Raw genomic sequence first — 26,690 nt, forward strand, 5'->3', positions numbered from 1 at the left:
TTTGGATTAGACTGTTGATATTTTTGCGAAAGTTCATCATCCTATTCGTTTTCGGACTCTAGTATCCAAACTCAATATAGTATTCTTAGCTCTCACTTGAGTTTGAGCGGAGATGTTAGAATATAATTAGAATTAACTAAGATTAGTTAGCATTATTTATATTTATATAACATATTTGTATATTTATTATAGAATTTTACATTTTTATTGTTTTAATTTTTGTAGTACTTATACATACCCTTGTACATTATATCTTTGTGAAGATACTGAATAATATATAAAATATTTTTTTTAAATTACTCTCTTGTTTCTAACATAAACATTGCATGTATTTATATATAAATATATGATGGTTAATTTTAATATACAACTAATATTTTTGTTAAACAATATATATATATATATATATATATATATATATATATACATAAATATATTACAACTAGTTTTGATGATTAATTTTAACATACAAATAGCTTTTTTATTTTATATACTCACCAAAATGATTTAATTCAGGTTAATAACTCAACATTTCGATATATATATATATTAAGCTTTACTTTTTATGCATACAAAAACCTTGTGTGTGTGTGGATAGTTAAGATGTGGAAGTTGAAGATAGCAGAAGGAGGAAAGAAGTTGGTTTCAGGGAACAATTTCATAGGAAGACAACATTGGGAGTTTGATCCAAATGCAGGAACACCACAAGAGCGTGCCGAGGTTGAAAGGCTACGCCAAGAATTCACTAAAAATAGATTTTCCATCAAACAAAGCTCTGACCTCTTAATGAGAATGCAGGTATATAAAAGTTGATGCTCTTATTTCTAATTTTTTTTTTGTTTCGTTCTTCGAATCAAATTCATGGCCCAGTTACGTACTTTTAGTTATTTGATATTTGGTTTCACTATTAAATTATTGAAGTATTAAATTAATTAACTGGCAGCTCACAAAGGAGAACCAATGTGGAGCAATACCAGAAGCAGTGAAAGTGGGAGAAGAAGAGAAGATAACAAAAGAAGCATTGATTACAACAATGAGAAGATCTCTCACTTTTTTTTCTTCTATTCAAGCACATGATGGTCACTGGCCTGCGGACTTTTCTGGCCCTTTGTTTTTCATCCAACCTTTGGTTAGCTACGATCAAATTCATAATAGTGTTTTTATATAATTTGTTAAGATTTTAGTCTTTAAGATTTTTAAGACTAAAATTGTCCATTATTTTTTTTTTTAAAATTACTCATAAAGTTACCATTATTTTTAAGAGTAATACCTCAAATGAATCTCTAAGTATAAAGAGTAGTGATAGGACTGAGTCAAAGTCAGTTAACAAGAGTAAAACTAATAATTCTGATAAAACAAAATTAACTAACTGTATATTACTTGAGTCATAAGTTATCTGTTTTGAGTCTTGTGTAAAGTGCTAGTCTATAAAAGACAATGACCTTCACCCTTTTTACTAGTCAAGATTAATACATCATAACTGATGCATCACAATTAGATCATTGTTTTCCTTTTGTTCTCTATTAAAATTTCACATTCTTGTCCTTGCATATTACTCCACATCAACCTCTCTTTTATGGTATCAGAGCTTATACAAAATTGGGCTTACAAGAATTTTGGAGTTTGCAGAAAAGATAGTAACTAGGACTATAAATTCAGAATCTCAACAAATTTGTAGTTGGACACTTTAATTTTGGAGTTTTTTAAGAAATTTTTAGTCGAATATTTTAGTTTTTATCAAATTTTAATTACTAAATCAGTCTCTAAACTTTTATTTCATTAAACAAATCAGTTTGTATATCATATCGTTTATTTTTTTGGAAGGAATGATTTAAAATTCTCACAATTTTTAGAATCTGTTATCTCTTTATTAAATATAAAAAAAAAAATTGTCTGCTAACCTTTTAACAAAATTTAGTGTGAGGATTGATTTATCTGACAAAACACAAGGATAAAAACTGATTTCATCATTAAAAATTTGTTGAGAATTAAATTATCTGACTACAAATTTTTTAGAGGCTAGTTTATAGGATATTACTCTATTTTGATAAAGGATAAAACCAAAAATATTTGAAACCGAAAGGATGATTTTATAATTAATTTTATTAGAGACAATTTAGTCTTAAAATTAAAATTGAAGTAGGAAAAATGATTTAGTTCCAAGGAAAAACAGTTTGAAAATGAAAGGTTTAATTTTAAAGTTGAGAAAGATTTTAAAAGTAAAAATGTTAAAAACAATTAAAATTTTCACCAATAACCTTAAGAATCAAAATAACACTTAACCTTTTTACTATGGAATTGACTTCGTTTTCTACAAGTTGAATATTTTCACTACATTATAATCGAATATGTTTTTAAATATAAAACTGGTTGAATTTAAATATAACTGAGGTCAAAATATTTATTATTCATAATTCATAAAAATTGATATATGTTAACATGTGTAAGAATTAAATTCAAAATCTTTTAGTTAAAATATAATTAGCATATTGAATAATTTTATATTTATATTTATTATTATTATATATTTACTTTATAAAAAGATGTATTAATAATTAAACACATTAGTATAAATAAAATAATTATAATTATAATTTGAAAGTAGTTACAAATTTACAATAACTGACTATATAATAAAATGATAAATACCGAACTTGAAAGATTAATTCTAAAATTAAAAAATAAAAAGTCCAAACAACCTAAATTTAAATAAGAGGAATGTTATGGACCAGTAATTTTTGTGATTTATAATCATCAAATAGCCATCAATAATGTTTTTAATAGTGTGGGATTTCATCCAACGATGTAAGATTACTCACTTTTCTTTTGTTGATTATGTGCTAGACAAAATTTAATAAAGTTGCTGGCCTAAACTTTTCCTTTAAGTAATAACACATTTAATTTATTTATTCATTATCAGTGATAATATAATGTCATCTAATATGTCTTCACTATTAGTTTATTATTCACTACTCGTTATTTGTTATTTAGATTTATTTTTTATTATAACTCCTAATATTATTTAAAAAATTAAATTTTACTCTATTATCAATCTTAGTTCTTAATGTTACTATAATTTGCAAATACGGTAAAAAATATATTTATATAATATATTTGCTTAAAAACTATTTTGAACAAAATATTAACAAATTAAAAAATGTATCATGGTGTACAAGAAAATTGGAAAATTATATAAAGAATTTATTATATCTATTAAAGAAATTCAAATGTTTAAACATACCAAACAAAATGACTAATGAAAAGGTAGGCCAAGCGAAAAAATATAGCAAGCCAGAAATGATAATATGCGTTACATGATTATTAAGTAATATTGTTTTCATTTCAATTTTCAAAATGTTAACGAGAAATCTATTAAATTTTATATTCATGTTTTTTAAATTATATATTTCAACATAAAAAATAGGTGAAGAAAATTTGATTTTCCCCCCAAATATTCTTATTTGTTTTCTTATGCATAAAATCATAAAGTAATATATTTTATAATAAATTATAAAATAAAAAATTTGCATTAACTATAAAATATAATAAATAAGGGATATTTTAGAGAAGTAAATAAAGAGATTCACTGAAAAGGAGTGTGATTAGTCAAATTAAAAGAGTCATTTAATTGTATTGGAATAATGATCTTGTTTTGCAAATCGGATGTTGATAATTGTCTTTTTTTTATTTAATTACTCTGTTAGTCTCTATAGTTTTGCGAAATTTTCAATTAGATTCCTATATTTTTTTTTTAATTGGGTTCTTGCACTAATTTTTTTTTCAATTAGGTCTTTTTTAGTAGTAATTGGCTTAATTTTATAGGGACCAAACTAAAAAGAAAAAAATTAGTTCAAGGACCCAAATAAAAGAAAAAAAAAGTGTAGGAACCCAATTAAAAAAAATTGGTACAAGAACTCAATTAAAAGGAAAAAAAGTACAGGGACCTAATTAAAAATTTCGTAAAACTATAGAGATCAACAGAGTAATTAAACCTTCTTTTTTAATTTACAATCTCTCTCAAAAACTTAAATTAATTAAAAATATATATATAAATCATTATATTTTCAATACACTTTTTTACACTTGTTTAAATTAATTTTTTATATAAGTTTTTTTATTAGTTTTATGTTAAATTTTTTTTAATTAATAAAGTTTAAATTTTAAATTTTTAAGTTATAAAAATTTTGATACTATATTATGATATTTTTTTAAATATAAAGTAATATATATGATATTACTTTTTTCAAAAGTATAAAGTGTTATATATATATATATAATTGTATACATTCTTTATTTATTTTATACTAAAATTTTTTATGTAATTTATTTATATATTATTTTAACTTATACTGAAATACTTGTTGCTGTCAAACATTGTTGTTAATTACTGCAGATAATGGCATTATATATTACAGGATCCCTTAAAGAAGTTATAGGACCAGAACACAAGAAAGAAATAATTCGATATTTGTATAATCACCAGGTAGGTACACTTATTAACTTCACAGAGAATCTATGCATGGGTTAGAGATGATTTTTTTTTTTTCTAATAAATAAATATATCTGTCCACTACTTAATTTGGTTATAAGTGAAAAGGCCAACCAATATATAATTGTTGGCTGCCACATTTTCTCACAATCATGAAATAGAATGAAGATGGAGGATGGGGGTTCCATATAGAAGGCCACAGCACAATGTTTGGATCAGGATTGAGTTACATTGCATTGAGAATTCTTGGAGAAGAACTTGAAGATCATGAAGACATGCCAATGGCCAGAGCCAGAAAGTGGATCCTTGATCATGGTGGATTAGTGACTATTCCATCCTGGGGAAAGTTCTGGGTTTCGGTAAATACATTATACTTGTTATTATTTATTTATTTATTGTTATTTGGATTACACTTGATTGATTTTTAACTTTTGTTGTGGTTCCGAGAGAATAAAATTTTAAAAACATCCTACAAATAATAATTCATGAGTAAATGTTTATACTTTTTTTAGTCTTAACATTTTAAAATTGGCACCATTCTATTCTTGAAAGAAATTATTGATAGCAATTTAACTCAATGGCTTTGTCATAATTTCAAGTTGATGATAGTACAGTGTAAAATTATTTTACTTTAACTAGTTAAGAAGATAACTAAAAAAAGATAAGTATTATTATGACCTTTAAAATTTGGAGTTTTTTATTGGGATACGGTGAGGAGCTTTCCACCTCGAAAAGATTTTGACAAGAAATAAAAAACATAAGATAAGAAGACATAACATTTTACTCAAAATCTTAAGATTTTAAATTAATAAGTCTTTCATTTTATAAACTTCTCACTCTTTTTTTATTTTTTTAATATAAAATTAATTCATTACACTCTTCACGAGGCTTGTCACTAAACATTTTTTTCTTCTCCCTCCGTCACTTCATCTCTCTTGTCTCTCTCTTTTTATCCTAATTTTTTTCTTTTTTTAAAAAAAAATGTTGTTGTTAAATTTGAAAAAATAAGTTGCAATGAACAATGTTGTTGTTGTTCTTTAATTTAAATGTTATATTGTTGTTGTTGAATGTTATATTCTTGAATTTAAATACTAATATTTGGTGGAAATAAGAAAGTTGCCGTGGATGATGAGATTGGAGTTAGAACAAATTAAAGAGCAACATTTTTATCTAAAAAATTTGAAAAAAATGATTTTAATTTGAAATAAAATGTCGAGAACCGTTTTAAATTAAAAAAAAGTTAAAAATGATTTTAATTTTAACTTCAAACTTTAAAAATCAAAACCATACTTATCCCAAAAAAACGATATATAACCAATATGTGAGCTAATCAATAAGATGTGAAATAAATTACAATTAATTTTGACAGAAAATTAAAATATAAGTGATGTCAAAATTAGTATTACGATTAAACTGGTCTCAATGATTTTAAGACTCTAGATTATTTCATCCTTAAATGTTAGGGCTAAGAAAGATAAATAGTACATATTTGCTCAAAATAGTTTTGTTATATCTCAGCTATATAGGCAAATGCATATGAAAATCAGTACACATGTATAACACAGTACTTAATTAATCTGTTGAAGGTGCTTGGAGTTTATGAGTGGTCAGGTTGCAATCCATTTCCACCAGAGTTATGGCTTCAACCCAAATTCAGTCCTTTTCATCCAGGTCATTATTTTTTCTCTAATCAACAATTTCTTTGTTCAACCAAATTTTATTTCTTTTTTTTTTTTGTTATTTTTGCTCTAATTATTGTTTGTCCATTATCCAATTAATTGATTATATGCTAAAACAGGAAAAATCATGTCCTATTGTCGGATGCTTTACATGTCCATATCATACGTATATGGGAAGAGATTTGTAGGTTCTATTACTGGCTTAATCAAGTCTCTTAGAAAAGAAATGTACAACCAACCTTATGATCAAATTAACTGGAACAAAGCCAGAAATACTATTGCTAAGGTAAGCACAAATTTGTTGTTATTTTCTTATGGAATTTTCATATCTTTACATAATTAAAGGCGTATTTGATTTGTTTTGTTTTTTTGTTATGCTACCTGATAATATAGTTTTAAGGGAAAATGATACTTTTCTTTTTATAAAATTATTAAAATAGTCTATTTTTTAGTATGTTAGTCTAATTTATGCGCATCATTTAATAATGTTAACTAAAAATGTTATTTAAAATCATCAGATTAGATTTAATATCCGCAGTTTTAAAGTTTGATTGAATCCGATTTGATTCGCACATTTAGAGATCAGATCGGATATCGGATATATTTGTAAAATATAAAAAATTTTAAAAAGTTTATTTTTATTAAAAAATATCAATAAAATCATTTTTTCACTTTTTTAAACATATTTATTTTTAAAATATTATTAAACATACTTTTTTAAATAATAAAAATAAAATAAAATAATATCATATATATGATAATTATTAGTTGAAATAAAATATAAAAAGAATATTTATTTATTTATTTTTGTAAATCCGCGGATGTGTGGATCGGATATGCAGATACCTACCTAAATTTCGCAATTCGATTCTATTAGTGTGCAGGTAGGATCCGATCCGATCCAATAGCCTTGTAGATTGGATCAATATCCGCAATTTTCGAATTGAATTCAAATAAATATCGCACATATGCGAATCGGATTTGATTCATGAATACCCCTACTTAAATAAGCCATAATGTATTTATGTACAAATATATGTGTTGTTTAGCACATTTTTAAATATATATTTTATATTTTAGTATGTATTTTAAATTAGTATATAATTTTAGGATCCATGTAATATGGTTGAATACTAGTCACCAAAAAAATATGGTTGAATATTAATAGTTATAATTATGTATATAAATCAATAATAATAGTAGTTATAAATTTTATTTATTTTTAATATTTTATCAAGTGATATAAAATATTTTAATTTATTATAAAAAAAACTTAATTTAATTTTTTATATATTTCATGATTAATATTAAAATATTAAAATAAACAAAATTTATTATATCAATAATAAATATATTATTATTATTATTATTATTATTATTATTATTATTATTATTATTATTATTATTATTATTATTATTATTTAAATCAATCAAACAATTATTACTCGTGTGTATATATATATATGTTGAAGGGTATTTTGTTTAAATAGACTAAAGAGTAAGTTATTTTAATCTTAAAGAAAAAAATATATAATTTAGACATTGTGTAAGAGTGAAAAATGTATTTTATCTAATTTTAAACATATGAGTTACTTCATATATACCTAAACATTCTTTTGGATAAATTTAGTGTGACATGCTGAATTAGATGAAAATCCGTAAATTAAATATTTTGTAAATTTAAATATATATGAGTGTCATTAAATTATTTTTTTAAAAAGTTTAAACTAATAAAAAAGACATATGAATGATTATAAGAATTTTTTTGGGTATGTATGGATTTTGGCATAAAAATTTTTTATTTGTCTTATGTTAAAATTCTTTTTTTTTTTTAGAGTTCAATGAGAATTGAATTTTAAAATATAAAAATTCTGATATATATTGTATTATAAAATTATTTTTTAAAAAATTTAAATTGATTAAAGAGGTCCACAAATAATATATTTATATCTATATCGGTGAGATTCAATGTTATGCATGTAAATAATTTCAGGAAGATCTATATTACCCACATCCTTTAATACAAGATGTGTTATGGGGATTTCTCTATCACATTGGAGAGCCCTTGCTAAATCGGTGGCCCTTTTCAATGCTTAGACAGAAGGCACTTCAAATTACAATGAATCATATACGATATGAGGATGAGATTAGTAACTATCTTTGCATTGGAGTTGTAGAGAAGGTATACATCATCATAATTAAAAGTATATATTATTAGTTATCATTAAATTTCTGTGTTTATATATATTTATAGTTGCAACATCCATAACAAGCACAATTAATCACATACTTAACTGAAATGGAAGGTGTTATCTTTGATCGCATGTTGGATTGAAGATCGCAACTCAGAGGCATACAAACTTCATTTAGCTCGAATTCCTGATTATTTTTGGGTTGCTGAAGATGGTTTAAAAATTGTGGTTAGTATTATCTTTTTATTATTCTTTGTAACTTCCAAAGTAAATTGAGTTCTATATATATATATATACACATACATTTTATAAATTTAAATATTTGTTATTAGAACTTAGAAGAGTGAGAAGATCATATATATGTTGTATAAGTACATAAATACTCAATATTAAAAAATGTCACAACAAAGCAACTCTTCTTTTTAATAAATAATAGTTTGTTTCAAGACATAAGTACAGTTGAACACATTAAAATAAAAACATAAAAAAATTGAATATTTTCTGCAACTACTAAAACTTTTTATTAAAGCTTTTTTTTGTTTGGAAAATTAAATAATAACTTCTTCTGTCGCAAATTGGCAAAAGGAGTGTTTCGAAACATTTTTAGATGTTAATAATTATGTCAATAATTATTAATTAATCGTCAAAAAGACTAGGAAAAGAATATTATTGATAGATAATTATTAATTAGGGTTTAGGGTATAGAAGTTAAAAGAGTAAAAGAATATTATTGATGGATAATATTAATTAATCATCAAAAACAAATTTTTGGAGTATTCTGTATTGTCCCTTATTTTTTTTTCCATTAATAACCATCGAGTATCAATAATAAAAAATATATTTCATTTTATCCAAGTATTGACCATCATCAGAACGCTATCACATACATACACATACAAAATATATATATAATTTAATATACTGTCAGTGCATAGTTTTACATATGTATTTAATGATGTAATGTCATATTAGTAAAAATAGTTACTTTTTATATTGACTGAGTGAATGGTCATCTAAAAAAATGAATGTCATTGCATGACTTTATAAAATATTTTACGCTATAAATAGATCAAAATTATATATATAATATTTTTTTACAGATAATGACCGTAAAAATTACTCACTTTTCTTATAGTCAATATAGAAAAATGTTTCTTAATGGTATTGATTGTAGCAATTGATTTTAATGTAGGGTATCGGTAGTCAAATGTGGGATGTAGCTTTTGGTATAGAAGCAATACTTGCTTGTGATCTTAATGAAGAATTTGGACCTACACTTAAAAGAGCCCATGACTTCTTGAAGGCTTCACAGGTAACAACAAAGTAAATTATTACTTAACACTTAATATATGCCTTATATAGATGCTATAGTTACTAATGAAAGTAAGAGACTTAATTAATTATATGGTGATATCATATTAAAGGTTCTTGAAAATCCATATGGTGACTTCATGGCAATGCATAGACATATTTCAAAAGGGGCGTGGCCATTCTCAATACATGATCAGGCTTTACAAGTTTCTGATAGCACTGGAGAAGGGTTAAAGGTTCAATTCACCCAAATTTTACTAACTGAATATGGTGATACTGTTTAATTTTTTTTTTTATCCTTTTTCAAATATCAAAACAATCATCCAATTATAATCATACATATGAATTAAGAATTCATTAATGTTAAAAAATCAATCGTAGTACGTGTATATTAAAAACCATATGTCGATCAACTATTGCATATTAAATTAGGTTTAATTATTCTACCATGATAGATTTGATTATTCTTATAGCCAATTATTTAGTTAGAAAAATATATGAAGTAATATATATAATTATAAAAATATATATAGTAGCTAATTTGATAGTATATTTTTTATATGAACATAAAATTATTTAAGTTTGATTACTCCGTTAATTTTTATAATTTTATTAATTTTTTAATTAAGTATTATGCTTTAAAAATTTGTAATTAAATCTTTATATTAGACAAAAATTTATAATTAAATCCTTAATAGTTATTACTTTTTATAAAAAAACACACTAATCCAAAAATATTTTGCTTATAGAATTAATCATAATTCATCATATATCAAATACCAAAGTAAATATTTTAAAAAATTATATTTTTTAACTAAAATTATGTAAAAAAGATCGAAAATTTTTATCTAATATAAGAACAGTTCAATTACAGACTATTAAAATACAAAAATTTGATTAAAAATTTGATGAAATTATAAGAACTAATAAAATAATTAAACATATTTTTTATTAAAAGAAGATGATTAAAGATATACATCCTAATTTTGAGAAAGTTAACCGATGGTATATTATTATCTTTGTAATTTAATCTTTAATTTGGTGTAATCTTTTCTTGTACTCTTTATACCTAGCTACTCAATTATTCTCTATTTTTTCAACACTAACTATAATGGTTGCTACTAAATTTTTCCATAGCTGTCGATCCTGTTGTCAAGAATGCCAATTGAAATTGTTGGGGACAAAGTTGAAACACAAAGACTATACGATGCTGTGAATGTTATTCTCTCCATACAAGTATAGTATTCTATATATCCTTCATGCCGTTTTTTCATTGTAACTATACCTTGATTAAGACATCCTGTAATATTTTAAGAGTCTTGGTAAAATTTATTTTGATAAGCAAAAATATTTGAAAGACAGTAAAAAATTAGATTAAGCAGTTTAAAATTTTTTATTTTATATTTTTTAAACATTATTAGATTATTTAAATAATATTAGATATAATAAATATGTAATTATAGATGTTATATACATAAAATTATAAATATTAAGTTAATTAAATAAAGTAATTTGTATTATTGTCTCTCTAAGTTTCTTAGGAGTATTTCTTAGCGAAGTTCTAGTTAAACAACAACAACAAAGTCTTGTCCCATTAGGTGAAGTCGGCTACGTAAATCAAATGACGCCATTAAATTCTATCATGTATCATGTTTATAAAGAGACCGTTGCAGATGAAAAAAAATATGATTCTCACATGTTCATAGATTTCAACTACAGAGTAGTAATGGCGGTTTCCCTGCTTGGGAGCCTCAAAGAGGCTATCAATGGTTAGAGGTAACAACATTCTATTAGAAGGCATTAATTTGGAAGCAAGATTAATTATGCACTTTGTTTTAATTTAGTAACACCATTTTAATTAATGCAGAAATTCAATCCAACAGAATTCTTTGAAAGCGTTATCGTTGAGATGGAGTAAGTTCTACATTAAAAATTAAATATATTTATGTATAATACACATTGAATTTGTTAGATACATAATCATTTATATATGTCTACTTAAAATTTTAAAATTTTGGTACAAGTAATTTTATAATATGACAACAGTATTTCTATTATTAGAAAAAGTCTATAATTATATTTTTGTTGTCCCAAAAGTAAATTTATCTATAATTCATATTTCAAACATAAAAAAACTTTTGTACAAGAGAATAGATATATAATTATTTATATATTTTTATTTCACAACTAATTAACGAAATAATTTGATGACATTATATAAGATGTTTTATATATATTATGGAATTAGTTCATTAATGCAGCTAATAATTTGAGTTGCATGTTGTGAAATAGTTACGTAGAGTGCACATCATCGGCACTGCAGGGCTTGCTTATATTTAGAGAGCAATACCCAATGCATAGAAGACAAGAAATAGATCACTCTATTTCCAAGGCAATCCATTTCATTGAAAACTCACAAAATTCAGATGGCTCATGGTATTGTATTTTTTCTTTCTTTTTTTTTCCCTTCCAATAATGACTTGGGATGCATAATTATCATTCTGATCAAAATAAACATGGCACGCCAAAAGTATCTAAAAATTATTCCTTATGCTATATTATTTGTAAGGATCGGATTTAAATTGTTTGCTAGATCCAATATAATACAAAGGTTCATAGTACTTAACTATTATTATTATTATTATTATTATTATTATTATTATTATTATTGATGAGCACATTTACACAGGTATGGTTGTTGGAGTATTTGTTATACCTATGGCACATGGTTTGCTGTGGAAGGACTAAAAGCTTGCGGAAGGAATTACCATAATAGTCCTTCGTTGCGCAAAGCATGTCAATTTTTGTTGTCAAAACAACTTCCTAATGGTGGTTGGGGTGAAAGTTACTTGTCAAGCCAAAACAAAGTCAGCTCTATAATAAATTTCATTTTGCTCTGAATTGTGCACCATGCTAAGAAATTATTATAGAATAACATGACATACATGCATGTTTAACTTCCTCATTCAGGTATATACAAATCTAGAAGGTAACCGTGCAAACTTAATTCAAACTTCATGGGCTTTATTGTCACTTATTGGAGCAGGACAGGTTAGAATTCTCAAATTTCATAATTTTTTATATAGTGATATATAATTAAAAGAAAGATTACTACTAACATATTAGCCCTTCAAAGATACATACAACTAATAACTTAATAAATTCCTACAAATTATTGGGAAATTTATAAAAGACCCTTGTCAAATTAGAAATTACTACTATTACCTAACATCTTACAATTTTCAGATAATTAATTTTTTCTCCAGGAAAAAAAAAATAATTGAAGAAAACAATATATAATATATGGTATACGGTGACATATATTTATAAATGATAAGTGTGGATGTATGTGATTGTGAGAGAATGAAGATCTTATTTTTTCTGTATTTTTTTTTTTTTTGAATGAAGTTTTTAGATGCAAAGAATGTAGATTGTGCTAATCATTGGAATTTTGCTGTAAAAACTAAAAAGGCCGAGATAGATGCTACACCCATACACAAAGGAATAAAGTTAATAATCAATTCACAAATAGAAGATGGAGATTTTCCACAGCCGGTAACTCGTCCATATTTAATCATATCTTAGCATTTAGCAAAAGTGGTTCTATAATCAACATATATATAACTTTTAATAATTTCTAATCCAATTTTCCAGGACGCAACAGGAGTGGTTTTCAGAAACTGTGTCATAAACTATGCATCACATCGTAACATATTTCCTATATGGGCTCTTGGAGAGTATCGGCGCAGAGTGTTGCATGCATAATAGTGTAAGCATAATTCATAAGAATATTTTCAACTTTCTATTATTGATTCCATAGTCAATTTACAAATGGTAATGTATCAGTTATAATGTAAACCTTGTATTTGATTATTTCCAATGTCCGATGTAATATTAGTTCTTAGTCATGCTTTACTTATCCTACATTACAGTGATGATAATCATTTATTGTTTTTTTTTAACACTTAATATAAATAAATGGAAAATGAGCAAGGTTAAGATAGTTATGTTGATTTAAAAAGTGAAATGAAACATAATTCACAATCAATATCTTGACATAGGTAGCCAAAGATGCATATTGCTGAAACAAAGAAAACACAATCTTTGCAATATACATTGCTATCAAACATCATGAACAAACTTCCGAAGTTACTTAATTTCAGAATGACTAGCAACGAAGCATTGACTAAACCCAACACTAGATAAAGAAAATGGCATGAACATTTTTCCCCTCAAATGTACAAAGATTATGAAGTTTCATTAATCTTACCCCATATATGATGCAACTTCATTGCTAACTCAGTGGCACACCTTCTTTCTGCGTGACTGATAATATTCAAGTCCCCAGCTTCCTGAACTGCAGATAGAAGCTGTTCCTTGACTTCAATGGAGAGCGCAATGCAATTTGGTCCATGGATGGTGCTCATTTCAACAATCTAAAATAAGAAAATACCATAAATAGTTTGAAGTTAATACATGACACTCCATACTGTTAAAAACTACCAATTCAAGCGTAAAATTTTACTCTGAATAACAATAGTAAGCATACTCACCTGCTGCAACCAGGGGATTATCGTATTAAAGAATCTTCCTTCAAGAATATATGATGCTAAAGTACTAATAAGAACGTTGACTGTCTTCACTGATAAACTCTCTATGACCGGACCGGTTTTATTCAGAAGCTCAACAAGTATAAGTTCATCACCAGAGCATAGAGATTCCATGTATGCAGAGTTTAGATCCCCTTCACTCACAAGCCGTTTCACACATTTCCAGTAGTTGGTATTACTCACACGACAACCAATTCTGGGTTTGGCTCTGGTAGCACAGGAAAAGATATCATCATTCTTTCTCACTTGAGTAGAAATCATGCTGCGTGTATCATTCGCAGAACTGTTCAACATATCCTTCTCTGTAAAATTCCTTGCATTCTTTGGCTTGTAGCTTTTCCATGAATCTGCGGTATCTCCAGCAAAGTTCCTTGGTTGGCTCCTTGAAAATGTTTTCTTCTCCCAACTTTCGGATTTTTTATTTGATGACAAGCCAGACGGCTTACCATTAATATCTACAGATGGCCTTGGAGTGCATGTGGAGAACCTAGGAGAAGCTGTATTTTGACTCGGCCTAAAAAATTTGGAGTTTTCTGAATAAGAATGTCTTCCTCCTTGTACGGATTCTTGAGTTAATCTATCAATTACGTTTTCTAAGCCTACCATTTTTGATTGGATTGTAGAAAGGGCATCCATTATGCCAGTTGTAAACATCTGAAAAAGATTTAGAAGCATATTAAGTAAAAGGTATATCATATGGCATGTGATGCACAATGAGAAACACCCAAGTCCAGCATTGAAATTAAAAGTGTACCATAAGTTACAGAACTAACATTTTTCTATACTCCCTCATGATAAACACATGGATATTTTCTACATTATGTTGTCGTTGGCCAAGTGAGAGAGTCATGAAAAGGCAACAACTCTTATTGATAATACTTAAGGACAAAACTTATATTCAAGAAATTGTGCATATAAGCACTGGTGTATGAATACCTGTAACTGATGCATCATATTTGCCTGTTTGATTTCCATATCCGAAAGCTGATTCTGAATACAGATCATATCATTTGCAAGTTGAACACAGCAACATTCATGTGGAGCATGGGGATTTTGCTCTGTTATTGTAGAACCGGAACTTCTAGGATTCTGAGACTTCATGGAGTACATTTGTTCATTACAACTTCCTTCTTCACCAAACTGTTCACTTGCAAGTGGCTTCTGAAATCCGTTCTTTATAAAGCATTCATGAGAAGCAGCTAAAAACTTAGTCTCAAAGTTATCATTGGTAAGATTAGAGACAGAGGAGCACTCCTGCTTGTCATCCATAGGAACATATTCATAACCAATGTCGCGCATGCTTGTAACTTCTACACTAATTGTTTCTAATGGCTTGGTGACAGAACTACTCTCAGAATCTTCATTCAGGCTATGGAATTCCACTATAGAATGAGTTCTAGGAACTGCAATTTCAACCTGCCAATCGTCTTTGAGATGCTGAGGATTTCCGGCATAACTTTGACCTCCCTTTCTAGCAGACAGAGGAACTCTTCCCATAGTTGATTTTGTGTAAACCTTTTGGGCCTTGAGATCTCTCTGTCCAGATTCGGTTGTACTACTAAGATCAGCCGAGTCACCTCTGCATGTGTTTTCTGTGGATGCTATAAGTGGCAGCAAGACACAAAAGCAAGAAATCGAAATCAAAAGCATGAAAAAATAAAAAAGGCTGACAATCATAAGCGTGAAGCACATTTTCACATTACCAGAAGATGATGTGCTCAAGATTAGTTCAGTTTTTTTTTTTTTTGGGGGGGAATAAAAAAGAAAAAGATTCTTCCGAATAAACTCTGCCTATGTTTAAGTAATTTTCAAAGTTTTTTATAACTGATCCCAATGTCAGATAAAAGATGGTTGTATACTTGTATTAGGCCATCAACAGCGGATAGCCACCATTAAAACTTTGTTGAATCTTTATGGCCTGGAGTGAATATTACTACCTGAGATAAAATTTCTAGTAAAAGTGAAAGAAGACCTTTTATGGAGGATCCTGTTTCAGAAGGCTCAGGAGTATTAGGGCCTGGAAGAATTCTCCAATACTTAAGTGCTTGCAAAACAGCATCCCTCACTGGTTTCACCTACAACCAATTACAACGAGTACTTAATCAGTTCACAAGAAACAAACATGTGGTTCATTTCATTAATTTATGTGAATAATAATATATCAGATTGACAAAGACCTTGTCAAATCTACATGACTCAAGAGAACGAATACAGGAAGTCCTTAAACATGCCAAGAAAGAAGCACCACTCAAACCAATCTCTCCTAGTGCCACGGCAGCCGCTTTGCGTGTCGCCCAATCACTGTCCTTTAGGGCCTCTTGGATGCTAGCAATAGCAGTGGACAGCACATTCTCGGACGGAGCGCCCCCACCCTGAAATAAAAAATAAAATAAAATAAAAAACAACACACAGTTAGTCACACACTGCAACTAATATTAGCCAGATGAAAGCTCTTGAAACTTGCACTCAAATGTTTTGTTCAATTGATCACATAATTTCATAACTACAGCTCAAAATCCACCTCCACTGCAACTGAATTCGAATTGCAAGACTTAAACCATCTCAGATATAAATCATTTTGGTCTAAGGAATTGAGTTTAATGTATATACATTGTCATCTAATTCAAGCGCAGATGCACGAGTAATAGGTTAATAGCATGGTATCTCATGAAACTTTCTATTACTATCAATTTGGAACATAAACCAAACGAGTAGAGCTGAATCAAATCAAATTACAAAACTGAACCTGGATAATGCTCTTGTTCAACTCAACAAGTGCCGGTTTCGCCATGAAGTGCGGATTCTTAAGCAACTTGAGAGTTCTTACAAGCATCTTCTGCAAAACCGCCACTGGAGGATCACTAGTATTATCCACAATCCTCGCCAGGCACATCGCCGACCCGCTCTGCACGTGCTTGTTTTGCTCCCCTAACGCCTCGAATATCGGCCTCACCACCGCCACAAACGCCCTGTCTCCGCCGCAGCCATTAACAATCTTGGACGCCAAAACCCCAACCGCGTCCACGCACGTGTCCCTAACCACCGAATCCGCATCCCTCAACCGCCTCACGATGCTGGACACCATCTTCGGAAGGTACGGGAGAACGAGGTCGCCGTGGACGGCGGCGACGGTGGCCATAAGGCGGACGCATTCTTTCCGTATGGAGGCCTTCTGGTCGGAATCGGTGTCGAGGAGGCAGGAGAGGAACGGCGAGACGGAATCGGCGGTTAGCGAGCGCGCAGTCCTCTCGAGCTCCTCGACGCCGATCTGGTGCGTGTCGCGGTCGGAAAGCTTGTTGAGAGCTGTAACTACCTTTTGCTTCAGCTCGAAGAGCGTTTTCGCTTGCGATTGGTGGTTGTTATGTTGCTGCGAGTGTGGCTTCTTCATCTTCGTTGAAAGCAACGAATGATAACTCATATGTGAAAATTTAACTTATATCCAAATCCGAATACATTAATATAATTACAAGAATAGACCAAGTTTTCAAAAGATAACAGAGGAATAGTTTACAGTATACTTGAAACTGAAATTTGAATGAAAGGAAACAAGAATGAGAATCTCGAAGCTATTACATATGTTACATTGGGGAGGGCAAAATGTGACTGAACCAACAGGGTACTGCACGCAAATTGAGGAATGAGAGAAAGTGTGAGACAGGTTCATGGGTTTGTTTTTTGTTTGCTATCTGGGAAACTATGTCTGACTCCGTTTGCTTTAAATTTTCGCGCCGTAAACTATAGAATTTGAATTTGGGGAGCGTGTCTCGGGCCCAGTTTGTATTTGGGCTTTGTTGGGCTTGGGAGTGAAATAAGGTTATGAAGATCAATCTGTTCTCTTAGACGAAAAGAGAAAGAGTAGTGCTAGGGAGCCAATGGCCTAAACGTACCGTCTGGATACCAGAAATAATAAACATCTCATGTTATAAAAAGCTAATTTTGGGTTTACCATCTGGAACTCTAATACCATGTCCTGAAACCACTCATCCCAAAAGCGTAATCTGATAGGACAATGTAACACTAATAATCATATTTCTAATACTTTCTAAACTTTCATTGTACACATTGTACACGTAGGTCATTGGCTCCCTATATTTTCTCAAAGAGAAAATATGTTATCTCTTTCTAGTTTCTAGGACGAAAACAAGCGATCATTTTTTTTTTTTGGTCATGAACATAGGTATTATTAAAAACATAGGTATTATTATTGATTGACTATTGAGTCTATTGACCCAAGAATGAAAATTCAAAATATATGGGGCACAATTTTTTAATGTCCGATCCCCAAACAAAAAATTTTACTTTTTACTGAAAAAGTGAATGAAAAAGTTAAATTTCAATACCGAATCATTATAATATTGAAAACATTTGTTAAAGGAAAACAGTTGTAAATATTAATCATGTTTTATTGGTAACATTGTTGTGAAATAAATAAATAAGGAAGATATAAATATAAGATAGAGAAATATAAATATAAAATTTTTGTATTAATGTTTACTAATATAATTATTTTGATATAATAAAAGTAACTTGTATATTACTAATATAAGTAGTATTGTATGTAAAGAGAGAAAAGAGTATAAAAGAGAGAGAGAAATATTGCTCCGTAAAAGAAAGATTATTATTGTTTGTTTGTGTTTTTTTCGGAGCTAGTAGACCTCTATTTATACATGTACGGGGAAGTCTAATTTCAACATACATTTAAGATTATTCTTTTTTGAAAAAGTAAGCTCCCCATAAGAATGGGCATCCACGTCCCATTCTTATCACAACACTGCCCATTTAGGATTATGCCTCATTAAAACCTTACTAAAGAAAAATTCAGTAGGAAAAAATCTTAGTGAAAGAAAAAGAGTACAAAATCCTTTGTGATGGGAACTGCCTCATTAAAAACCTTGTCAAAAAAAACCCAATGGAAAAAAATCTTACCAAAGGAAAAAGAGTACAGTCTTCCCCTCTTGTCGACATCATTTAATGTTTCGAAATCGGCGTATCCCAATCTCATGTACCAATCTTTCAAAGGAGGATTTTGGGAGTGATTTTGTAAATAAATCTGCCAGATTGTCACTTGAGCGGATCTGTTGGACATCAATTGTCCCTTGATTTTGAAGATCATGAGTGAAGAAGAATTTAGGAGAAATATGTTTTGTCATATCACCTTTGATGTATCCACTCTTAAGTTGAGGAATGCATGCTGTATTATCTTCAAACAGGACAGTTGGAGCTATCTTATGATCAATCAGTCCACATGATGACAGAATATATTAGATCAGACTCCTGAGCCAAAAACACTCGCGACTAGCTTCATGTATCGCTAGTATTTCAGCATGATTAGAAGATGTTGCTACAATCGTCTGTTTCGTGGACCTCCATGATATAGCTGTACCACCATATGTGAACAGGTATCCTGTTTGAGATCTCCCTTTGCGTGGATCAGACAAGTATCTAGCATTTGCATAGCCAACTAATTGTGACTTGGATCCATAGGGATAAAACAATCCCATATCAATCGTTCCATGAAGATATCGAAAGATTTGCTTGATTCCACTCCAATGTCTTCTGGTTGGAGAGGAACTATACCTTGCTAGTAAATTCACCGCGAATGATATGTCAGGTCGCGTATTATTAGCAAGATACATTAGCGCTCCAATGGCACTAAGATATGGTACTTCAGGACCAAGGATATCTTCATTTTCTTCTTTAGGACGGAATTGATCCTTTTTCACATCCAAAGATCTTACGATCATTGGAGTACTTAATGGATGTGACTTATCCATATAAAATCTCTTCAAGATCTTCTCTGTGTATGTCGCTTGATGAAGAAAGATCCCATTTTTCGTATGCTCGATCTGTAGGCCGAGACAAAATTTAGTCCTTCTAAGATCTTTCATCTCAAACTCTTCTTTCAGAGTTTTTATAATTGTTGGAATCTCTTCAGAAATTCCAATGATATTTAAATCATCAATGTACACAGCAATTATAATGAACCCAGATGTAGATTTCTTTATGAAAACACATGGACAGATATCATCATTCTTGAATCCATTTTTGGCCAGATACTCAGGAAGACGATTATACCACATTCGTCCAGATTGCTTTAGACCGTATAAACTTCTTTGCAATTTGACTGAGTATAATCGTTGCGAATATTCATTGGATGGTTTAGATATCTTTAGTCTTTCAGAGACTTTCATATAGATATCCTGATCTAATGAGCCATATAAATAGGTTGTTACCACATCCATTAAATGCATATGCAGTTTATGATATGCAGATAAACTGACCAAATAACGTAATGTTATCGCATCCACTACAGGGGAATACGTTTCTTCATAATCTATACCGGGTCTTTGTGAAAAACCTTGTGCCACAAGTCGGGCTTTATAACACACAACTTCATTTTTTTATTTTGTTTTCTCACAAATACCCACCTGTATTCAACAGGTTTTACATCTTCTGGTGTACGGACTACAAGTCCGAAGACTTCACGTTTTGCAAGTGAGTCTAATTCAGCCTTCATGGCTTCTTTCCATTTTGGCCAATCATTTCTTTGTCGACATTCTTCGACTGATCTTGGCTCAAGATCATTACTTTCATGCATGATATTTAATGCCACATTATATGCAAATATTTCATTGACAATTGTCTTATTTCGGTCCCATTTCTCTCCTGTAAAGACATAATTTATCGAGATCTCATCATTTTCACAATTTTCAGGTTTCTGAACGTCTTTTGGCGTTAAAACTATATCAGAATTTTGGACAACTGCAGGTGTCTTTACTATGTCTTTTTCAACAGGAATAATATTTACCTCTTTTCTCTTTCGAAGATTTTGTCTTTGGAACCGACAGGCCTGCCACGCTTCTGGCGTGAATTTGCTTCAGTGGCTACTTGTCCTACTGGGATATCAATTCAAATTGAGGCATTTTCCGCTAGTATATAAGATTTGGTTATCCTCTTTGTATCGGAAAATGCATCAGGCAATTCATTTGCTATTCTTTGTAAATGTATAATCTTTTGAACTTTTAGTTCACATTGCCCTGATCGAGGATCTAAATGCATCAACGACGATGCATTCCAATTAAGTTCCTTTTCAAGAAGCTTATTCTCTCCTCCTAATGTTGGAAATTTTGATTCATCAAAATGACAATCCGCAAACCGGGCTTTAAATACAACTCCAGTTTGTATTTCAAGATACCTCACTATAGAGGGAGAATCATATCCAACATATATCCCCAATTTTCTTTGGGGTCCCATTTTAGTGCGATTAGGTGGTGCAATGGGAACATATATCGCACACCCAAATATTTTTAAATGGAAAATATTTGGCTGCTGGCCAAATGCTAATTGCATAGGAGAGAACTGATGGTAACTCGTTGGCCTCAAACGAATAAGTGCTGCGGTATGTAAAATAGCATGCCCCCAAACCGAAGTTGGAAGATTTGTTCTCATAAACAAGGGTCTAGCAATTAATTGGAGGCGTTTAATAAGTGATTTTGCTAACCCATTTTGTGTGTGAACATAAGCTACTGGATGTTCAACACTTATTCCATTAGCCATACAATAAGCATCAAAAGCTTGGGAAGTAAATTCACCAGCATTATCAAGACGAATTGCTTTGATTGGATTTTCTGGAAATTGTGCTTTTAATCGAATAATTTGAGCCAGTAATCTCGCAAATGACAGGTTGCAAGAAGACAATAAACACACATGTGACCATCTCGAAGATGCGTCTATCAAGACCATAAAATATCTAAAAAATCCACATGCTGGATGAAGAGGTCCACATATATCACCTTGAATCCTTTCTAGGAATTCAGGGGACTCAAATCCAATGTTTACTGGTGATGGCCTTAAAATTAACTGCCCTTGAGAACATGCAGCACAATAAAATTCACTAGATTTAAGAATCTTCTGGTTCTTTAGTGAATGTCCATGAGAGTTTTCAATAATTCTCCTCATCATGGTTGTTCCTGGATGACCCAATCTATCATGCCAAGTTATGAATTTATTTGGGCTAGTAAACTTCTGGTTTACAGTGGCATGTGATTCAATTGCACTAATTTTGGTATAATATAATCCAGATGAAAGTGAGGGTAATTTTTCTAATATAACTTTCTTATGTGAATCCTGAGTTATGATACATAAATACTCATTATCTCCCTCATTCAGTGTCTCAACATGATATCCATTTCGGCGAATATCTTTAAAGCTCAACAGGTTTTTTCTAGACTTGGTAGACAATAGTGCATTATTTATTATGAATTTTGTTCCTCCGGAAAATAAAATTATAGCTCTTCCGGAGCCTTCAATCACATTGCCTGAGCCAATAATAGTATTAACACATTCTTCTTTTGGCACCAGATGGGTAAAATATATATCACTTTTGAGAATAGTGTGCGAACTTGCACTATCCGCAAGGCATACATCTTCATTATATATCCTTTCCATTTTCTTCAAAGACAAATAATAATAAAATAAGTAGTATGCACAGTTAAATTGAATACTTGATCGGAATTATTTTTCTAAGAAATACTGTACATAAAAATAATGTCATATACTAAAATTTTATTTTAAAACACGACATATTTAATGATTTCAAAATTCATAAATATTAATATTTTATTATTTATATACATCATATTTGAAACTTAAATACATAGAAAATAAAACTTAACAATAAGTTCTTTACATTATTTATTTACATCGATACTTAACTATCTCACATATTGAACTATTCTATCATTGATCAAATGACCAATATTTCCTTCAGGATCCTCAAAGAAATCAGATACATCATAATGAGTGGTGGAAATTTCAGCATCATTTGAAACAAAATTCGACTCTTTTCCCTTGTCGTCCTTTTTCAAAGATGCCTGGTGATGAGCGGATAATTTATACGCTTTTTGGCATTGTTTTTAGGTAGTTTTTAGTAGGATCTAGCTACTTTTGGGGATGTTTCATTAGTTTTTATGCTAAATTCACATTTCTAGACTTCACTATGAGTTTGTGTATTTTTCTGTGATTTCAGATATTTTATGGCTGAAATTGAGGGACCTGAGCAAAACTCTGATAAGGAGGCTGACAAAGGACTGCTGATGCTATTGGATTCTGACCTCCCTGCACTTGAAATGGATTTTCTGGAGCTACAAAACTCCAAATGGCGCGCTCTTAACGGCTTTGGAAAGTAGACATCCAGAGCTTTCCAGCAATATATAATAGTTTATACTTTGTTCAAGTTTAGACGACGCAAACTGGCGTTCAATGCTAGTTCCATGCTGCATTCTGGAGTCAAACGCCAGAAACACATCACAAACTAGAGTTAAACGCCAAAAACACATTACAACTTCGCGTTTAACTCCAAAAGAAGCCTCTGCACGTGTAAAGCTCAAGCTCAGTCCAAGCACACACCAAGTGGGCCCCGGAAGTGGATTTCTGTATCAATTACTTATTTCTGTAAACCCTAGTAGCTAATTTAGTATAAATATGACTTTTTACTATTGTATTAGACATCTGAGATTTTACATCTTTGATGACATTTGGGGGATGGCCATTCGGCTATGCCTGAACCTTCATCACTTATGTATTTTCAACGGTGGAGTTTCTACACACCATAGATTAAGGGTGTGGAGCTCTGCTGTACTTCGAGTTTTAATGCAATTACTACTATTTTCTATTCAATTCAGCTTATTCTTGTTCTAAGATATCCGTTGCACTTCAACCTGATGGATGTGATGATCCGTGACACTCATCATCATCCATCCTTATGAACGCGTGATTGACAACCACTTCCGTTCTACCTTAGAATGAGTGCATATCTCTTGGATTCCTTGATCAGAATTTTCGTGGTATAAGCTAGAATTATTGGCGGCCATTCTTGAGAATCCGGAAAGTCTAAACCTTGTCGGTGGTATTCCGAGTAGGATTCAGGGATTGAATGGCTGTAACGAGCTTCAAACTCGCGATTGTTGGGCGTGATGACAAACGCAAAAGAATCAATGGATTCTATTCCGACATGATCGAGAACCGACAGATGATTAGCCGTGCTGTGACAAGAGCATTTGGACCTTTTTTACTGAGAGGATGGGAAGTAGCAATTGACAACGGTGATGCCTTACATACAGCTTGCCATGAAAAGGAGTATGAAGGATTGAAAGTAAGAAAGCAGTATGTTGCAGAGATTCAACAGGGACGAAGTATCTCCATACACTTATTTGAAATTCCCACCAATGAATTACATAAGTGTTTCTATCTTTATTTTATGCTTTATTTATTATTATTTTTGAAAACTCCATAACCATTTGAATCCGCCTAACTGAGATCTACAAGATGACCATAGCTTGCTTCATACCAACAATCTCCGTGGGATCGACCCTTACTCACGAAAGGTTTATTACTTGGACGACCCAGTGCACTTGCTGGTTAGTTGTGCGGAGTTGTGACAAAGTGTGATTCACGTTTGAGAGCGCTACCAACTTTTTGGCGCCATTGTTGATGATCACAATTTCATGCACCAAGTTTTTGGCGTCGTTGCCGGGGATTGTTCGAGTTTGGACAACTAATGGTTCATCTTGTTGCTCAGATTAGGTAATTTTCTTTTTGTTTTATTTTCAAAAAATTTTTTACTTCTGTTTTCAAAAAATATTCTAAATTTTTAATAATGAATTCTAGTGTTTCATGAAGCATGTTGAAGCTTGGCTGACTGTAAAGCCATGTCCAAATTCTTTTGGATTGAGACTTCCACTTGTCAGCATAAAAGGCATGTATATGGAGTTGGATGAAGTATCAACTGTTGTATACCTAATTTATATCCTAAAGCTGGCTGGCTATTAAGCCATGTCTAACTCATGGATCGGAGCTTTAGGCTAACATTGAAAGATTCCTGGAATTCTTATTAAGAATTTTGAATTTCTTATTTTCTTTTTCCTATAAAATTTCGAAAAAAAAAATAATACAAAAAAATTTTAATAAATCATAAAAACCAAAAATATTTTATGTTTCTTATTTGAGTTTAGAGTCAATTTTTTTAAGTTTGGTGTCAATTGCATGTTTTTAAAATTTGTGCATTTTTCAAAAACTCATGCATGGTGTTCTTCATGATCTTCAAGTTATTCTTAGTAAGTCTTCTTGTTTGATCTTGATATTTTCTTGTTTTGTGTCTTTTGTTGTTTTTCATATGCATTTTTGCATTCATAATGTCTAAGCATGAAAAATGTCTAAGTTTGGTGTCTTGCATGTTTTTCTTTTCTTGAAAATTTTTCAAAAATAAGTCTTGATGTTCATCTTGATCTTCAAAGTGTTCTTAGTGTTCATCTTGACATTCATAGTGTTCTTGCATGCATTATGTGTTTTGATCTTAATTTTTCATGTCTTGTGTCAATCTTGCTGTTTATTCAAAAAAAAAAAAAGAGAGAAAAACACAAATATGACATCTTTTCTTCTTTTTCTCTCTCTCATCATTAAAAATTCAAAAATAAAAAATATCTTTTTCTTTTTTTTCTCATAAATTTCGAAAATTTGAGTTGACTTAGTCAAAAAATTTTAAAACTTAGCTATTTCTTATAAGCCAAGTAAAATTTTCAATTTTAAAAATCCTATCTTTTCAAAATCTTTTTCAAAATTCAAATCTTTTTTTTTTATTATTTTCAAAAATTTTAAAATTATTTTCAAAATCTTTTTCTTATCTTTATTTCAAAATTTCGAAAACTTTACTAACAATTAATGTGATTGATTCAAAAATTTGAAGTTTGTTACTTTCTTGTTAAGAAAGGTTCAATCTTTAAATTATAGAGTCATATCTTTTAGTTTCTTGTTAGTCAAGTAATCAATTTTAATTTTAAAAATCAAATCTTTTCCAAAATATCTTTTTCAATCATATCTTTTCAAAATATCTTTTTCAAAATTGATTTCAAAAATCCTTTCTAACTTCCTATCTTTTCAAAAATTGAATTTCAAATCTTTTTCAACTAACTAATTGATTTTTTTGTTTGTTTTACTATTTCTTATCTTTTTCAAAACTACCTAACTACTCTTCTCTCTCTAATTTTCGAAAAGGAAAAGTCTAGGGGGCCAGCAATTTTTGTGATTGTTAGCCATCAACTAGCCATCAATGATGATTTGATGGTGTGAGATTGGTGTGAGATTTCATCCAATGGTTCACCTTCCTCTGCTAGTTACATGCTGGCCAAAATTCAATAAAACTGCTGGCCCCCTAGCATTGCTCGAAAATTACCCCCCTCTTTTTCAAAATTCTTTTAATTAACTAATTGTTTCAAATTTTAATTTTAATTTTATTTCTTCTCTTAATTTTCGAAAATCACTAACCCTTTTTTCAAAATTTATTTTCGAATTTCTCCCTCTCTCATCTCTTTCTATTTATTTATTCATTTACTAACACTTCTCTTCCACTCAT

General features: G+C 29.9%; 2 protein-coding genes across 2 annotated transcripts; one reads left to right on the plus strand and one right to left on the minus strand.

The window, feature by feature from the left end:
• Positions 1–603: 603 nt before the first annotated feature.
• On the plus strand, positions 604–13,436 carry LOC112799770 (lupeol synthase-like). Its single transcript, XM_025841800.2, has 18 exons — positions 604–798; positions 944–1,129; positions 4,394–4,483; positions 4,651–4,848; positions 6,076–6,160; positions 6,288–6,454; positions 8,162–8,350; positions 8,475–8,588; positions 9,553–9,672; positions 9,785–9,907; positions 10,809–10,907; positions 11,391–11,447; positions 11,539–11,585; positions 11,964–12,107; positions 12,361–12,538; positions 12,642–12,722; positions 13,143–13,226; positions 13,326–13,436. The coding sequence occupies exons 1-18, from the start codon at positions 604–606 to the stop codon at positions 13,434–13,436; spliced, it is 2,268 nt and encodes a 755-aa protein (XP_025697585.1).
• A 248-nt stretch (positions 13,437–13,684) lies between these two features.
• Positions 13,685–17,841, minus strand: LOC112801994 (TORTIFOLIA1-like protein 2). Its single transcript, XM_025844963.3, has 6 exons — positions 17,028–17,841; positions 16,459–16,653; positions 16,254–16,356; positions 15,218–15,882; positions 14,225–14,935; positions 13,685–14,107 (listed from the first exon to the last, which is right to left on the minus strand). The coding sequence occupies exons 1-6, from the start codon at positions 17,697–17,699 to the stop codon at positions 13,919–13,921; spliced, it is 2,535 nt and encodes an 844-aa protein (XP_025700748.1). The 5' UTR covers positions 17,700–17,841; the 3' UTR covers positions 13,685–13,918.
• Between the last annotated feature and the right edge of the window lie 8,849 nt (positions 17,842–26,690).

Source organism: Arachis hypogaea, chromosome 5 (genome assembly GCF_003086295.3).
Source record: "Arachis hypogaea cultivar Tifrunner chromosome 5, arahy.Tifrunner.gnm2.J5K5, whole genome shotgun sequence".
NCBI lineage: Eukaryota > Viridiplantae > Streptophyta > Magnoliopsida > Fabales > Fabaceae > Arachis > Arachis hypogaea.

What these genes read in the sequence shown, in the direction of transcription:
- LOC112801994 (XM_025844963.3), bottom strand. Translation starts at nt 17,699, where the DNA reads ATGAGTTATCATTCGTTGCTTTCAACGAAGATGAAGAAGCCACACTCG. An exon ending in ATATGATGCATCAGTTACAG is followed by an intron (nt 14,936 to 15,217) that starts GTATTCATACAC and finishes AATCTTTTTCAG; the next exon opens with ATGTTTACAACTGGCATAAT. An exon ending in TAATCCCCTGGTTGCAGCAG is followed by an intron (nt 14,108 to 14,224) that starts GTGAGTATGCTT and finishes TTCTTATTTTAG; the next exon opens with ATTGTTGAAATGAGCACCAT.
- LOC112799770 (XM_025841800.2), top strand. Translation starts at nt 604, where the DNA reads ATGTGGAAGTTGAAGATAGCAGAAGGAGGAAAGAAGTTGGTTTCAGGG. An exon ending in AGCGTTATCGTTGAGATGGA is followed by an intron (nt 11,586 to 11,963) that starts GTAAGTTCTACA and finishes GTTGTGAAATAG; the next exon opens with TTACGTAGAGTGCACATCAT. An exon ending in CAAAATTCAGATGGCTCATG is followed by an intron (nt 12,108 to 12,360) that starts GTATTGTATTTT and finishes ACATTTACACAG; the next exon opens with GTATGGTTGTTGGAGTATTT.